This window comes from Catharus ustulatus, chromosome 2 (genome assembly GCF_009819885.2).
Source record: "Catharus ustulatus isolate bCatUst1 chromosome 2, bCatUst1.pri.v2, whole genome shotgun sequence".
Taxonomy (NCBI): domain Eukaryota; kingdom Metazoa; phylum Chordata; class Aves; order Passeriformes; family Turdidae; genus Catharus; species Catharus ustulatus.
The window spans coordinates 10868501-10885422 of NC_046222.1; the positions used below are offsets into that span (position 1 = coordinate 10868501).

Below are 16922 nucleotides of genomic sequence, written 5' to 3' on the forward strand. Positions count from 1 at the left end.
CAGGAAAGTAACTCATTTCATCACTTGGACTTAGCCAAAAAGTTCTGAAACTGAGAACTGTTCAGCTGAATTTAATAAAAAATAATCAAGAAGCCAGTAAAAGTCATATGTGACATGATCCTGAGATGTAACAATATGTGTTGCATTGATTTCTGGTTTTCATATATTTATATATAATGATAATAAAATTAGAATATCAATTACATTACTCAAACTTCATCTACAAAAGTGAAAATAAAAACCAGTCACTTGATTATAGGTTCAAGGGTATAACATGAAACTCTCATTTTGCCTGATGTGGTCTTTAAATCCAAGTTTAATCATGGATCCTTAAAATTTACTCCTTCATATTTAAAATTTAAAAGATTCATGCTAAGATATTGTTCTATATCCCTTTAAATATTTTGATTTTCTTTTTAATCCTTTGATTGGTAGAAATAAAAATTACCTCTAAAACCAGTGAGATAAACCAGACACAGCCTGTTCCATGGGAGTGGAAAATCTATCACAAGGAAATTATTTGAACTGCCAAACCTATTTACTAGCTGGCAAATGTCAAAAGGAAGCACCTCCTTTACTCTTGGCTGTGAAATGACAGAAGTCATTCTTTCAAAAGTAAATAGAGAATAAAACAGAAATGATGATGTCTTTACTGTGGAATTAGATAAGTACCACAAATAGGTTTATTGATTCAATACTTTGAATTGTTTAGCAAGGAGTCATTGGGGGAAGTTTTACAAACTCCTGTTTCTCACTGAACACTGGAAGCAATACTCAGCTGCCCTTTGTGCACTTTTGTTGGAGTCCTCACTCTTTTCTTACAATCAAAACATACACGTAAGCATTGGGCTGTTACAAGCGCATTTCAATCAAGTTAATGTATAATTTTATTTTCTCACACATGTTGGTAAGCATTCTAATTATCTTGTGTGGTTGAAAAGGGGGAAATCTTAAATGCACACTTTTTTGTAACTAAATTTTACTATTTAAAATGTAACACATAACTTGAAAATCTAAGCACCTATCAAATGAGCAACAACCAATAAACTCACATGGGTATACTGAGACTATTTCACGATTACGTCTACTTTGTACAAAGTGCACATAACTTCGTAGCAGGTCTCTGGGCAAAGTACAAGCCAGAGATAAAGTATCAGGTTTGGTTCTGTTTACTTTAAAATGAAACCTTATGTCTCAGTTTCAAAGTTACTGTATTCTTTTTACTAATCATCTGCTCCATTAGCATAATTCATAAGATTTTTTCTTAATCTTTGGCCAATTTAAATTAAGGAATATTCATTTTTTAAATATTCGATTAAAGCGAAGATTCTACACTGCAAGTAAGCTAATGGTTCTTACCTGATTTCACCCAGTATATCAAACAGATGAAGAAACACAATTTCAACATGTGGAACTGGAGAAAAAGTGATGTGTAGTATCCACAGAGAAGTGGCAAATTGAGTATTTCCTTACGCTAGACTTCTAACACAACTGAATGACACTAAAGGAGTGAGTAGGAAGCAGAAAAAAGCTGTGGCCAAGCTTCTGCAATTTATGGCTCCTCCTATTGAGTGACTTCAGTAGATAGGGTGGTTTCTGGGCTTTAAGGGTTGGGACTGACTTTTAATCTGTTTCCCTCTCTGTCTATCAGCAGATTTACACGTAAGCAAGTGATGTCATGTATTACTGACAACTACGGCATTTGTGGAGTTTAGGAAGTGAGGTAACTAGTGGTGTATCCCAATAAAGATCCACAGTGGGGGGTTTTAAGTGTTTCACTGAACTGCAGTTAGGGGCACTGAGATGGGCAAAAAGATTAGAACAGAAGGTCATTCTGCTTACAGGAGGATCTTCCTGTAAGAACTTGAAAATAATCTGAGAACTGTATCCCTGGAATCATTTTTCCATAAAATTATCATCTGAGCTTTCCAAGGATGCATTCTCCAATCTAAATTCTGAGAGGATCTGAAAAGCACCTCTGACAGAGAAATGGGCTCAGAGTCCCACAAACCTCACCCAGACACTGATTTGCTGTGTGTTCCCTCTGTATCCCACTTGCAAAACAAATGAAGAAATACTTCTTTTTATGGAGCTCATTTATTTACAAATCACCTTATTAGGTAAATACAGGAGCGCAGATTACAGGTTGTGGTGTGGTGAGATTGTGGTGAGGCAAAGGGGTAGGTAATGCAGAGAACCCTGCATTATTCATGTGTGAAGTGTGGATGCCCAGTTTGCCTGTATTGTGTGCCAATTATTTCCAGTGCAGGAGAAAGAAACCATACCATAACCATTCAAATATGATCCAAATGCACCTTAGGAATGTTTTTTTGCATAGTGTATCCTTCACAGTGCTTCTAAGCATAGGTCTGAGTTTCCTTTAGTTCCTTCCACTACAGTTAAGGGGGTGTGTGTGTTCATGTGCTTCATTACCTAATTTTGAGTGATCAGTGTCTTCAGCTCTATGAATCTGAGCAGCTCAACAAAGCTGTGCTGCACAAGGTTTGCAGCAGTCAGCCTTCAGGAGGTGTCATCAAAGGCGTCTTTTTGAATAGAGTCACAAGGAGAAAAGATGCAGTATGTCTGCTGGTATGAAAATCAGCTCAACAAATGACCTTTAATTAATTTTTTGCTTCCATTTCTCAAATATGCCACTTTGTTTGGAGCAAAGTTCGCTATGGCTGCTCTTGAATTCCTTTGCACTTCCCTGTCATCTCACATCTTTGACCTTTTACCCAATCACCACTATAGGGCACAGCTTTACAGACATCATTTATTGCTTAGAACGAGTAATGGCAGATTATCAGTCTGGCTCTTCCCTCTCCCTACTTTTTAATCTAGATTACTGCTACAACAAAAGCCTAGTGCACCCAAGAAACCTCCAGTCAGGGAGCCTCAGCATGCCCTCTGTGTACAGTACCCATTCATACACAAATTAAAGCATGGAGAGATCAACACCACTAAAACCAAACTGCTAACTGGGCTTATCCAAGAGCCAGTCATCTGGTTTAGAAGAAAATCTTACATATGTACTTTTGCACGTACTAATGCCACCAGCTGTGAATTAAGTGCTAACATTTGTTCTTTTACACAGAAATGGGGAAAAGAGAGGACATTTTAAGTTTATCTTGAACTGAAAACTGAAATAAGTCCAGTTTACAGTAATGTTGACATAACCCCTCATGAAATGTTTTCAAAGCCCTCTGAAACCAGTGTTGGGAAAGGACTCCCACACCAAATCAATGTCCAGAAAGTTTGTGGTATTAATCAGAATGTTGAACTGGGGTGAACTCATGTCTCTGTTATGTGACAAGGGAACTGTCACCAACAGTGGCACTTGGGCTTCTGAGGCATTCAGAAATCTCAACTCCTGTTATGGTTATACTGTAGGTTCTACTGTCAGCTCACTGTCAGGTAAATCCTTCATGGCATTGAGTCAGGTACATCTCACAAATCCAAAGTTCAGCTATCGCCATCCCACTTTGCTGCTCTGTTGTTATGCCTTGTGCTTTTCCCACAAGGATGCATTCCTCCTCACATTGAAATTCAGAGTTATCTGCTCCGAAAGTACCTTAGGCAAACCACTGGAGTATGCTGGCACTTGCCTCTTCAGTGTGCTGTGCCCCACAGTGCTCTGGACTGTCAGAGCACCACCTGCTGAATAAACCCTGCTAATTTAGAGTTAAAAATACACCACAGACTGCCAGCTACTAAAGAAATCTCAAGACTGGCCAAGTATCCACTGAAAAAATATATAAAAAATCACTTTACTAAAGCACAAGATTGCTATGGTTTATCAATAAAGAATGGCACTATTACAATTGAATTTATCTCCAGACGTTTTTGATAAAATAGCATCTGAAAACTTACAGTGTGGTTTTTCAAGATAAAGATCAAATTCTTACACAACCCTTGATATGCTGATCTGTGGTCACATGCAAATGGCATTTCCCCTTCTAATCTCTCTGCCCCAGGGATTCCGAAGTGTTGGGAAATCCTTTCTCAGAACAACTCTCATTTCTCTTACTTCACAAGCCACTTCTACAGAAAAATTCTTCCCTAACCAATAAACTTAACAGCACTGCTCCCTTCCAGGCAAGAGGAAATCCCACCAGGCTTTTGCAATGCAGTATGTTTAACTATGAAAATAAACTGTCTAAAGATTGCAAATAAAAAACTCTGACTTGTTGGAAGAAATTTAAGACTTACCATCTTCTACACTGATGTTTGCAATTCTGTAAATTGATAATGCCCTCTAAATAGCCTTGACAAGTTGGTAACTAATCCTCCACTAGAAAATAGGGTGCTAAGGCAATGTACACTATTTGTGCTTTGGAAAATAAATTCTTTAATGATTACTTTTCACATTGTTGTCATCAGGATGACTTCTGAAAATGTGCTCCTTTGTAAAATAACACTTTAAAAATATACTTGGAATGCTGAATATGTGTACACGACTGAAACTTGTTTGTAGCAACCAGGCAGGTGTGGGTTATAAGGCAGGTGTAACTCCAGCTTTAAAGATGGCAATCATACTCCAGTAATTTTTATTGGGAAGTGAACAATATCCAATATTGCATACGTGTATTTTGTCAGTAACTATCACAATGCTTTACCATTCTGATGAGGGCAGCATTTGGGAAGTGCAGTTTCTTAGCCCAATTTGCACGTAATTAGGTGGTTTCCCAGTAGTTATTCACTGTTCACTTGCAGTTTCACTCAGAGAAGGAAACACCCTGTGGCACGTATAGCTCTTCCCAGAGCCTTGTTCCCGTGCCATGCATGCTTCCACTACGAGGCTTGCCAACATCAACATTTTCCTCCTGCCAGCAGGAAAAAAAAAACTGAATTAAGTGCCTTAAAACATTGAAGTGTCATGCAACCACCATGACACAGCCTCCAGCTGGCCTGTGCCCACTGTGACACTTTTTGTTTTGCTCCCCTCCCCATCTCCTCCAGCACAGCCAGAGCATGCAACCCGTCATATATCACTCTTTTCTGACCTATTTCTTTTTCCAGCTAATAGATGTTGAAATAAAGTACACCAGCTTTATTTTCAAATATTCTGTTTTTATAGTTTGTCAGTCTTTTAATTTTTTAAGCCATAATGCATGCAACATTAAACTCTTCAAACTTTCACACAGTTAACAACTCAAGTTTCTATTTTTCTAGAAGACCATTTTTTAGCATGACAGCACACAGTAAAGAGTCCATCAGGTCAGCAGTTTCCTTACCAGTAGATGCCTTCCACCAGTGCCTTCAAATTTATAGTTTTGTCCTCACCAGAATCAAGGTGCAAATGTTAAAATGCAAGAGCTGTCTGTCCTGAACTGGCCCTGCCACATTCAAGTGAATGTGAAGGGCACCAGGTAGAGGAAAGATCTTCTGAAAGAATGAGAAAATGGCAGACCTGTGACAATGACACACGGAGTACCAAAAATAACAAAAGGAGACAGAGAGTGTGGCCAGAAACAGAGGAAGTCAAGAAAGAGACATGTTAGTACTGGATAAGTGATTAATTAAGTGGATTAATATTTTTCTTTTATTTTTTTTTTTTTTTTTTTTTTGGTCAGGCTTTTTTGGTGTTGTTTTGGGTTTTTTGTTGGTTTTTTTGGGGAGGGGTTGTTTGGCTTGTTTGGTTTTTGGGTTTTATTGTTGTTTTGGTTTTTTGTTTCTATTTTTATATCAGAAAATATTCATATTTTGAATTTTAGCAAAAAGGAACGTTCAAGAGTCATACTATTTTTGAAATGTGCTACGCATATGTTATAAGTATATATTATATTTTTGCTTCACAAATATTAAATGAATGCTAATGTATAATATTAGAAAACTTTGTTGAATAAATATAATTTCTTTTAGTTCTACTATTAATAACACTTAGAAGTAGCAGTATGATAAATACATTTTTTCTTAGACTATAACATAGTAATGCAAAAAAACTTTTATTCATGTAACTAACTCAAAAATAGTAAAAAGATAATAAAAAATTTCTTCATATCTTAGATTATCCTGTCTACATGAAGATAGGGATAATAAATACCAAAACTCAAAAAAAAAAAAAAAATTAATCTCTGTTATCAAAAAGTGCATTATGAAAAAAGAGCCACAAGGAAAAAAAAAAGTTAATGCACAAGTTAGGAGTGATTTTGAATAATGCATGAAATTCTATGAATATACAACAAGATAATGCATTTTAAAAAGTGTTTTCTAAGTTAGTGTGTGCTCTTGGCTAAATGCCAAGCACCCAACCACTGTAACCTTTTACTTGATTGTCTTTTATTAAACTTTTTAAAATTTACCAAAAAGTGAACCTCGTTTTTCCCACGTACGATAGCTACAGAACCACAGGATCACAGAATATGCCATGGACCCATCACAGAGTCCAGCTCCTTGTCCTACACAGGACATCCTCAGTCACACCCTGTGCCTGAGAGCATTGTCCAAACACTTCTTGAACTCACTCAGCCTCAGTGCGCTGTGCCAGCTTCCTGTGGGCCTGTTCCAGGCTTGAAGTGTCAGCTGAATGTATCTGCTTCTGTAGGCCACATAAAGTCATTTCTGTTTCTATTGCAGTCCTGAAGCTCTTGAAATTTAATACCAACACAACCAATGTAATCAATCTTCTCTTAAGATAAGATCCCATCAACTGCTTAAAAAAGCCCAACAAACTGAATAAAGTTCCTGGGTACAGCCCTGTTATATTAGTTTAATACTGACACCTGGTGTATCAACTACAATGTTATTTCTTGCCCAAGAGAAAGTTTTGGGCACATAGGCTAGGGGAGATAGCCTTCGTACCTCAGGTAACCAATCCCTTTTGAAGGTCCAGAGAAAACAGTCTGAGTAGAGGCATCAGTGCATGGTAATTTTTACTTTATTTACTTTTACTTTTAGGGAGGGCTTTCTGTGCTTACTGCCAGGCTGACACAACATTCCACTTCCAGCTACCTTCAGATGCAGCTGGGAGAGCTCAGATTGAACAACAGCAAAGCCTGAGAGAAAAGAAAATTCTGGACTAGCATCAGCATTCCTTCTCTTTCAGGAAGCTGTACCCCTCACATTTGACTGTAACTTCAGAAAAGGGGTGCAGCGGAGGCAGAAGCAGCAGGAAATGCTCCTGCTGTGTTTCTATGCAGCAATAGCTTACCAAAGCAAAGCTCCTAACAGGCTTAGGTGGGCAGGGAAAGGCACTTTTGCCTCAAGCACATCAGCCAGGGTCTGCAGCCTCTCCTTTACAGCTCCCCAAAAAAGCAGATGTAGAAACTTTCTCACAGCTGACACAACCTCATCTTCTACGCTTCCACGGAATTTGAGGAAGACAGAATTTCCTTGACAAAGTGAAAGAAGACAGATCCAAGGGGTAGAAATTGCTTTTATTAAAAAAAAATCTAAAATGTTATTTATAAAATGCATTTCATCATTTGCACTGGGAAATAATTAAGGAACACATAATTGTTGAGGCCTCTTGATGCTTTCAGAATTTCAACTTCCCAAACAAGCCTTAGCTAGGGAAATTTGTTACGCACCTACCACTACAGGCAATCATAAGGATTACAGAAAGATTTCAGCCTTCAAAGATCAACTTTTTTACAGAGACACTTTTGGTAAGCAGCGCATGTGCATACCTGGAAATATCCACTTAGTGCAGCGGACTCATCTTTAAATTCAATTGTTTGTGCCAAAATACAGTATTAAAAGATACAAAATAAATAATTCAGAAAATTTAATAAATAAGGATGCATTGTTATATCCAGTGTACAGTTACTTCTCTACTAAAAAATCCAACCTGTACAGAAATCTGAATAAATATCCTTTTGTGAATTTAGTTTTTACAAGTTAACAACCTGCCCTTCCCTTCCAGTTCCCAGATTAACACTGAAGTAGATTTAACTCCCCCAGGGTAAAGGAGGATGTGAAAGGAAAAAGTACTTCATTATTTGCTTTGAGAGTTTTAACAGCTCCTACCTAACTTGTCCCAAAACTGCAAAAGCTTTTAATCATTAAACTTCCCTGTGATGTGGTTCTACTTCTATATAGGTCTGCTTGTTTTACACAGTGCATTAAAGACATGAAGACCAAAGTCCTACTGCAACTCCAGTAGATTTTGAGATGAACTTACAGCAGGGCAGAAGGAAAGGCCACAATGACTCTAAAGATGTTACAGATGTTTAACACACGCATTTATATCTGCAAAGCAAAGGCCCCCAACAGCAACTGAGGTCTGTACTTCACATGGGCATTCATCCATGGTGTCACTGAAGAGGCACTTCTTTCACTGCAGGAGTTTTACTTACTGGAAGTTCCATACAGACTTAGTTGGGGTCACTTTCAAAGAGGTACAAAGGAAAAAAGAATCCTCAAATAAAAAAATCACTTTGGTTTTCAACTCAGGAGAATTAAACAGATGTCAGCAGTACTTTGGGAATCCTCTCTCAAGTGAAACAATGCTGATGGAATGGCTGTTTGCAACAATGATTCAATTTAAGAGGTTTTTAATTGGATTACTTAAAGATGCATTTAGACAATAGCTATGCAAAAAGCTGAATCAGCACAACTGATTTATGGCAGTGCCATAAATCAGGCCTACTGCCAGGAGAGTAATAAGCCTAGTTTAATATAGTCATAGGTTAAAATAATAAATCTAAGCCCCATACATTATCTTAGCAAGGTTAATACAAAATTATTCTGAAGACAAGAAAGTCCTTAAAACTACCTATTACTAGAGCTTACCTGATGAAGACTGGGCTGATGGATGTTGAAACCAGTCTTAGTGAATGACATGGTTTTTTTGGTAGGAAGTTCCAAGCAGATAATAGGAATTCAGCTGGTGTTTGATTCTTGCTTAATCTCTCCAAAGAGAAAACTGTCACCAATTCGATTTTTTTTCACATCAGTAACTTCTGAAATTCAGAAGTTCTCCTCAAACATTTTCAAAATATCTGGATAGCGACCCATTTGCCTAAAAGAGAGTCCTAAGAAGTGCCACCTCAAACCTCGAGTTACACACAACACTGCTTCTTTCCCAACAGGACAGCTATAACCTCTGTTCAGTTTAGAGTGGGGACATGACAAAACCTAAACCACACAAGGGCTAAAAAAGCACAAAGTAGTTGGGTCAACTTTCATTTGCTAGGGCTACAGGAACTACATTTCATCCAGGCCATCCCTTCTGTCCCACACTTTCTCCCCAAGTTCAGTATGGCTTGGGGTACTTCAAGAAGAGGATGTCACACACTTTTAAATGCAGAACAATGAAATGAAATTCATGTTGGTCAAATTCAAGGGAAGACAGGCAGGTGTGGCTGCAAGATACACAACATCACCAAAGTTTTAAAATAAGGCAGGGGCAGGTATGAATATTTGGCAACGTACCCTCGTTCTCTGTGGAGAACATTGTGGTAAAACAGCAGCACCTGTGTTTAACCATCACAGCCAGGTCAGGCATGAAGCCCTTGGAGACCAAGAAACTGCACTGGCAAGAGTCACATTTTCCATAAGAATTCCTAATCATGGGACAATTTGCCACAGAGCCTCAGCAATACCATTATGCTGTTATGAACAGCAGAAGAATCAAGCGAATGCCTCAGTCTCATTTAAGCTGCCAAGATGCCTTTAGGAAAGGTGCTTAAATGTCTGAATGGCTCAATCTAACAAATAAGTGTAAGCTGAACACTGCCAGTGCTCTGCTCTGTGCGTTAATGCTGCTTCACAGTCCTTCCAAGCAAATACACTGGACCCAGGAATACCTCAGTACCACAACACCTCAAACCTTTGGTCATACTCCCTTCACACTTAAAATACACACCGCTCCAGGATTCGCTAATAAAATTTAGCAAGAAAATGTGGGTGTGTCATCACTGGCATTTTCATCCAATATCCCATCTCCAAGTAAACAGAGCACACTTCAGAACTCGTTTGTACCTTTAAAGTAACATCAAGCTTTAGCAAAGGTAGGTGTCCAGTAACACCTAACAGGAACAGGTGAAAGTTGAACAGAACATAGATGAAGTTAGGTTCCATTGCCAGTCAGATAAGTATGGATCCTTTTGAAGAGTTGGAATGCAATTGAGAAGAATTTCTTTTCAGTTAAAATTAGTCTTCTTTAAATGCTTGTTAGGGATTTCTATAGCACTGACTTGGAGAGGCCAGGACCCTGCAAGAATTCCTGCTTGGATGGCTACACCCGTCACAACTGCCAGTCGGGATCTACGGAGGTGTTGGGTTCCTTTCCAAAGAAGTCCCGAATAACTTCACGTATTCTGGGAATCCGTGTGGAGCCTCCAACTAACACAATTTCATCCACATCTGCTTTGTACAGGTGCCCTTCCTGCAACACTTGTTCAATGGGCACAAGAATCTTCTCAAAAAGGTCCTCATTTAACATCTCAAACAGCTTCCGAGAGATTTCTGTTTCAAATACAACTTCGACAAAGTTGTCCTCTACTTTGGAAGCGTCTCCAAGATTTTTCAGGCCTTCTGCGTTCTGTGAGGCCTCGTCTTTTAGTGCACTGTTTGTTTTTACCTGGCTTTTTGCAAGTTCTCTTGTAAGCTTGTTTGCTGGCAGAGTCAGCAGCACCCTCAGTGTAGCTGCCTCATGGACAGTCAGGTTTAATTTAACAGCTTCCACGGCCTGCCTGAGGCGGTGAATCTCCTCTTTTTGTGTCGGCAGAGAACCGTACATTTGACGGAGCTGATCATATAAATACACCATCAACCTCTGATTGAAATCCTGTCCTCCAAGTTTGTTGTTACCTGAAAGATCAGAATAGAAGGCATCACACAGAGCACCTCCAAAGCTCCAGAAAGCAGCACACTGCTTCTCCGTCACGGGGAGATGGTGCTCAAGGCCAGAACAATCACAGAAGGACCACAAGCACATCAGCTCACAGAGTTGTGACAACAGACAAAATTATTGTCCACTGTACACATGATGGATAATAATTTCCATTGTTTTATTTTGACTGAGAACAGTAACTCACTTAGTGGACCCCTGTCTGACTAAATCAGAGTGAACCTTTCTTGCTGTTCCACTCTTACTGGACTGAGCAGCAGCAGCAGCTCACATCAGAACTTGCTTGCTGAAGGCAACACAGGCAGCTGGCACTGGACTTCAGAGCTGTGTGCATGCAGGCCAGCTGAAGCACAGCTGTCTCCCCACTACAGTCTGACCAAACATTGCTGCCAGAGCTCTGTGCCCAGAGATGCACCAATCACAAAACCTCTGGGCTAACTGCCTGTGCATTCCCAAACCCTGCTCAACTGACCCGCACCAAACACAAGGCAAGGAAGCACCAAAGCACTGCCAGTGATCTGCCAATATTCCCAGTTTGGGCAAACATGACAGGAAGATTTTAAACAAACCTAATTTTGCATGAAATTCAGTTGAGAATGCATTGGGAAAACACCCTGTGACATGGCTGGTTTAAAAAGTCCCCCCAACAGTGATTTCAGGTGTGCCTTGCCTCCCACTCCTTGAGAAACAAAAGTATTGTTCTCACCTGCCATGGCTCGTGTGACGAACATCCCTCCCATCTTGTTCAACAGAGACACGTCCAAAGTTCCTCCACCCAAATCCACCACCAGAACATTAAACACATCAGCTTTGTGGAGACCATAAGCCATAGCAGCAGCTGTGGGCTCATTGATTACTCGCAGAACGCTGAGCCCTACGAAGAGCAGAGACAACAAGCAAACTCAGGTACACCTCAGAAAACTGCAGTTCTTACATCAGAATGGCATTTGCCATTACTTGCTGGGGTTTTTTAACCACACTCACTTCAAGTTAAGTGTCAGATCTAAAGGAAGTAGTTTCCTAAGTAGTAATATCCAATGAAATCTTTTCCTTACTTAATCCTAAAATAGTACTGCTTCAGCATCAGGGCAAAATCACGAACCATAATGTGCCCAAACACACTGCTTCCAGAGAAACCTTGCTAAGGAGATTTATTTCATGCCCTCTATTTCTGTTTAAATGATTGTCCAAGGGTGCTCTATATACTCTCCCTATTTGGAGATTATAAAAAAGACTATTTTCCCTCAAGTAAAACTTACTTCCAGCCATGTATGTCTACGTTAGCAGCTGCACCTTTCAGTACTCAGAAGTTCTCAGCTGTTCCTCACAGAAAATCCTTTCTAAACTTCTCTGTCACTGATTCACTGTTTCTACATCCTCCACAAAGCTTTAATGTTAGTGAAACAGACCTCAAGGTCCCCAAGAAAAACTCTGGAATAGAGAGACATCACCTGCAAGGTTAGCTGCCTTAACGGTAGAATTCGCTGCCTTTCATCAAACTCTGCTGGCACGGAGATGACTGCCTTGGAAATGGTCATGCCAAGGTCAGCTTCTGCCATTTTCTTCAGTTTCAGCAGCAGCTGAGAGCCAATGTGCTCTGGAGTGATGTGAAAGGTTTCATTAGCTGTCACAGAAAATTCAGCTAATCCACTGTTGCTGACAATCTAGAAGGATAAAGCGACACAACCCCCAAGTGAGAAATCTTCCTATGTTCCCCCACCCTGTTCCCACCAAATGTTTTATTTGCATGTAGTCTCTTTATTCTGGAAAAATTTAAACGTGCTTTTGCCATTTCTGGATCACTTTTATTCCTGGATTAGGATTATGCAAAACATGTCATTTAAGGGGTCAAAATATAGCCAAACAAATGACATCCACTGTGCCCCAGTAAAATACATTAAAAAAAGTTAACACCTAGAAACTGCAATCAACTTCCAACACCACATTCAAAGACAGAAAGGATGCTTTTTTAACAATAAGGTTACCTTTCAGGTTCCTGAAAGGAAACAAACAGCTTGGTACTGAAACAGCTTCTCTTAACCATACTAAAAAATTAAAAAGACTTCAAAGACCACTTGCAGTACATGATTTTTTTTTCCCAACCAATTCTGCACCATGTTCATTGCTGGTGAAGTAAGTAATAAAGTGCTGAAGGAAAAAATGCACTGGGACAGAGACTATGTGGCTTTAAAACTTTTTTGAGTTTTGGTTTTTTTGGGGAGAAGGTTTGTTGATTTTTGTTTGTTTGTTTGTGTTTTTATTTTACAGTTTCAGGGAAAATTAAGTTTCAGCAGAGCACAGTTAGCATTTCACGTTTAAATTTATCCTTTCAAAGAAGGGACTGAAAGATTACCCAGAAACAGATTTCTGAGTAGGAAAACAAAGGGTCCTCTGGAAAGTCATTATCAGCTCTCATGCAGATGTACACAACTTCCACAACCTTTTCCTTTCTCGCTCTGGATACCTCTTACGGTTTTCAGGCACATCAGATTGAGCCAAATGACTCAAGGTCTGACAAGATGATCAACCATATTTCAAGTGTCATACAATCAGGTTGGAGGGACCTTATAGCTCATCTCCTTCAAACCCCCTGCCAGTGGCAGAGACACCTTCCACTAGACCAGGCTGCTCAGAGCCCAATCCAACCTGGCCTTGAACACTTTTGGGGATCGGTCATCCACAGCTTCTCTGGGAAACCTGTGCCAGGGCCTCACCACCCTCACAGTAAAGAATGTTTTTCCTAATCTCTAATCTAAACCTACTCTCTATCAGTTTGAAGCCATTCCCCCTTGTCCTGTCACTCCAGACCCCTGTAAATAGTCTCTCTCCATCTTTCCTGTGGGCTCCCTTCAGGTATAGAAAGGTTGCAATTAGGTCACCCCAGAGCCTTCTCTGTTCCAGGCTGAACAATCCCAGCTCTCCCAGCCTTTCCTCCCAGCAGAGCTGCTCCATCCCTCTGATCCCTTGGTGCCTCCTCTGGGCTGGCTCCAGCAGCTCCCTGTCCTTGCTGTGCTGGAGCCCAGAGCTGGATGCAGCCCTGCAGGTGGGGTCTGAGCAGAGGGGGCAGAGGGGCAGAATCCCCTCCCTGCCCTGCTGCCCACGGGGCTCTGGGTGCAGCCCAGCACACGGGGGGCTCTGGGCTCCCAGCACACGGCCGGGGCATGTCCAGCCTCTCAGCCACCAGCACCCCCAGCTCCTTCTCCAGGGCTGCTCTGGCTCTGCTCATGCCCAGCCTGGATTGAGTCCTGCACCTCGCTGCTTGGAGGGCACTGAAGGTGGTGGCTGCTTACCTTAAAGGGATACCTGCTGCTTTCACTCTGCAGTTCTTCCAAGTGAAGACTTTCCCAATGAATCTCTTGGCATCGTAGATGGTGTTCTGAGGATTGGCATCAGCCAGTTCCAGCCCTTCATATCCCACGTGCACCCCAGAGTCAGTGAAGGAGACCACGCTGGGGATGCTGCTGTGCCCGCTCTCGTCCGTGATCACCTTCACGTCCCCGCTTCCAGGCAGGAAGACGCCGACGGAGCAGTAGGTGGTGCCGAGGTCGATCCCGATCACTCTGGGCTTGGGCATGGGCAGATACTGCTGTGCCAGGTAGCCAGCTAAGAGCAGGGTCAGCAGAGCAGAGCCTGAAACACGGAGTTGGGAACAGCAGGGTTAGGGGATCAACTCTGCAAAACCTTCCAGTCAATGCAAATGACACAGTGCGACATAGTGCGCCTCCTGCAGCTTTATTTCACACTCTGGAGCTTGTTTAGTTACCTAATTAGTTTTTAATTTCCTGCTCAACAGAGAGTGGCTAGAAGTCAAGGATTTTAGGCATTAAATATTAAAGTGATTAAGGAAAAAAAGCCCAAGAGACGGCCAAGCCAAAAATATCACCGCACTGTAATAATTCTATTTTTCTCTGCGTGTTTCTGCAATAACCCAGGCTAATTAGTACTTCTGGAGGAGTTGCCTATGAAGGACCCTAAAAGGACATTGAGTTAATGGGGCTGCCCAAAACCACAGTGAAACAACAAACTCCCAATTCTAACACCTCCAGCTTCACCAGAAGTATAATAAGGGGAGAGAAACCCATACTAACTCATTCTATTTCACCCAGCTTCCAAAACATTTTCCCAGACCTCTGCATCTTTTCTGTATCTTGAAATCCAAGGCAAGACCAGTTTATGTGCAGAAGAGTTTGTTGTTTGGTTGATTTTCTTTTAACTTTACTTATAACCAAAAGACAGACAAAACCCAAAAGTCTAGCATCAAGTAATGCATTAGATCATTACCAAAAAAAGCACAAACAAAATCTCATCAATAAACGTAAATAAATTAAATTTCAAATAGTAGGTGACCTCTTTCTTCTCCCCAGCAGGGAAAGTTGGTCATAGCTGTGCTTCAAACCGACTGGTCAGAAAGCCTTGGCTTGCTCTGGGATACAAATCTCCCTGGGCACTTCTGAGCAATGAGCATTTTAGCTTTCACAGAATCCCACAATGGGTCGGACTGGAAGGAACCACAGTGTGTCATCTGGTCCAACCTCCCGCTCGAGCAGGGTCATCCTAGAGCACATGGCACAGGATTGTATCTAGATGGTTCTGGAATATCTCCACTGAGGGAGACCCCACACCCTCTCTGGGTGATCTGTTCCAGTGCTGGTCACTGCACAGTGAAGAAGTTCTTCCTCATGTTCAGGTGGAACTTCCTGTGCATCAGTTCCTGCTCATTGCCTCTTGTCCCATTGCTGGGCACCCCTGAGCAGAGCCTGGTCCATGCTCTGACCCCTCCCTGCAGGCACTGACAGACACTGATGAGGTTCCCTCTCAGGCATCTCCTCTTAAGGCTGAACAGCCCCAGCCCCTTTAGCCTTTGCTTCTTAGGGGTCCAGTCCCCTCAGCATCTTTGCTGCCCTCCGCAGGACCCGCTCCAGGAGATCCATCTCACTCTTGTACAGAGGAGCCTAGAACTGGACACAGCCGAACACACCAAGGATGGGAAACTCGTGCCTCCCTGGAGAGCCAAGCCGGGGCAACACCGGCGGCAGTACGACGCGAAGCAAAACCCAGCAAAACCCAACAAAACCTCCCAGCCCAGCCGCACCACCGCCTCACCCAGCACAGCCATCTGCCCCGCCATGTCTGCCCGTGGCTCCGTCTGCTGACGGCTCCTTCCGGGCCGCGCGGGGCACGCCGGAAGCGGTAGTACGTGTGTCCCTCCCGGCCCGCTCACATCAGCTGTGCTGGGGGGCGAGAAAACCACAACTCCCAGTGTGCATCGCGGCACAGCCGGTTCCGGCGGGTACCAGCCAATGGGCCGGAAGGCGCGTTACCCGTTAGCAGGGAGGCGGGGCGCGGACCGGGCGGGGCGGCCGCGGTGGCTGCTGGGAGCGGTAGTCCCGGGCCGCGGCGCCATGGTGCTCTGCCGCTTCTGGCCGGTGTGAGGCGTCAGAGACCGCGGAGCAAGATATCTTCATTTATTCCCCTCGGTTTTCAGCTGGAAAGTACTGAGTTCCCTTCTCTGCAAGGGTTTCGAGACAGCGTGGCCTCCGTATCTTTCGCATGGACAAGAGCCAGGTTCGGGAAGGAGACATTGTTTATTCTGCGCACAGTGCAAAGTAGAAGGCTTCCACGTATCAAGCACAGCAATTCTCAAAACTTCACAATAAATATTAATTTCAGCAAACAAATCACGGTTCACTGGCTACAAGTTACCTTGTTCTCTTATTAATGGTGAGGAGGGATTTCCTCTTGCCCACCTGGCATTTACAGGAGTTTCTCCAAGTGATGGGAAGGCAATAACCCAACAGTAATTCCCGGAGCTCACTTCTCAAAAGCTGCTTCTGTACACAAAGAAAGTGGCACCGCTTTAACTTAATAGTAAAAAAGGTGTTCATCCTCCACTTATGGTTAACATATAGTGATGTTCTTCATTCTCAGCATGAGAAGGTGAAAACTTTGGAAAGGGAAGAGAAAGTTAAACCATTCACCCTCCTCAATGATTCACAATCTGTTTTCTAATTACTTAGGTAGCTTAATTTCTTTTCTTAATTTCTTTTGGCTACTTTAATCATGTTTCTGGAAGTGGGATCATTGCAATTGTGCTCATTTTTAAGTGAAGGGAAACTCCTAATCATTG

The 16922-nt window shown here is 42.0% G+C and overlaps 1 protein-coding gene and 1 long non-coding RNA gene across 2 annotated transcripts; both read right to left on the minus strand.

Annotated features, from left to right (window-relative positions):
• Positions 1 to 4516: 4516 nt before the first annotated feature.
• Positions 4517 to 5305, minus strand: LOC116992837. Its single transcript, XR_004417115.1, has 2 exons — positions 5235 to 5305; positions 4517 to 4823 (listed from the first exon to the last, which is right to left on the minus strand). It is a non-coding gene; the product is annotated as an uncharacterized LOC116992837 (long non-coding RNA).
• Positions 5306 to 9132: 3827 nt separating this feature from the next.
• Positions 9133 to 15963, minus strand: HSPA13 (heat shock protein family A (Hsp70) member 13). The gene is given in 8 exon segments (XM_033053378.1): positions 9133 to 10201; positions 10204 to 10755; positions 11502 to 11669; positions 12247 to 12279; positions 12282 to 12459; positions 14086 to 14126; positions 14129 to 14425; positions 15899 to 15963. Coding segments are annotated over 8 exon segments (1410 nt in total). The 5' UTR covers positions 15924 to 15963; the 3' UTR covers positions 9133 to 10085.
• Between the last annotated feature and the right edge of the window lie 959 nt (positions 15964 to 16922).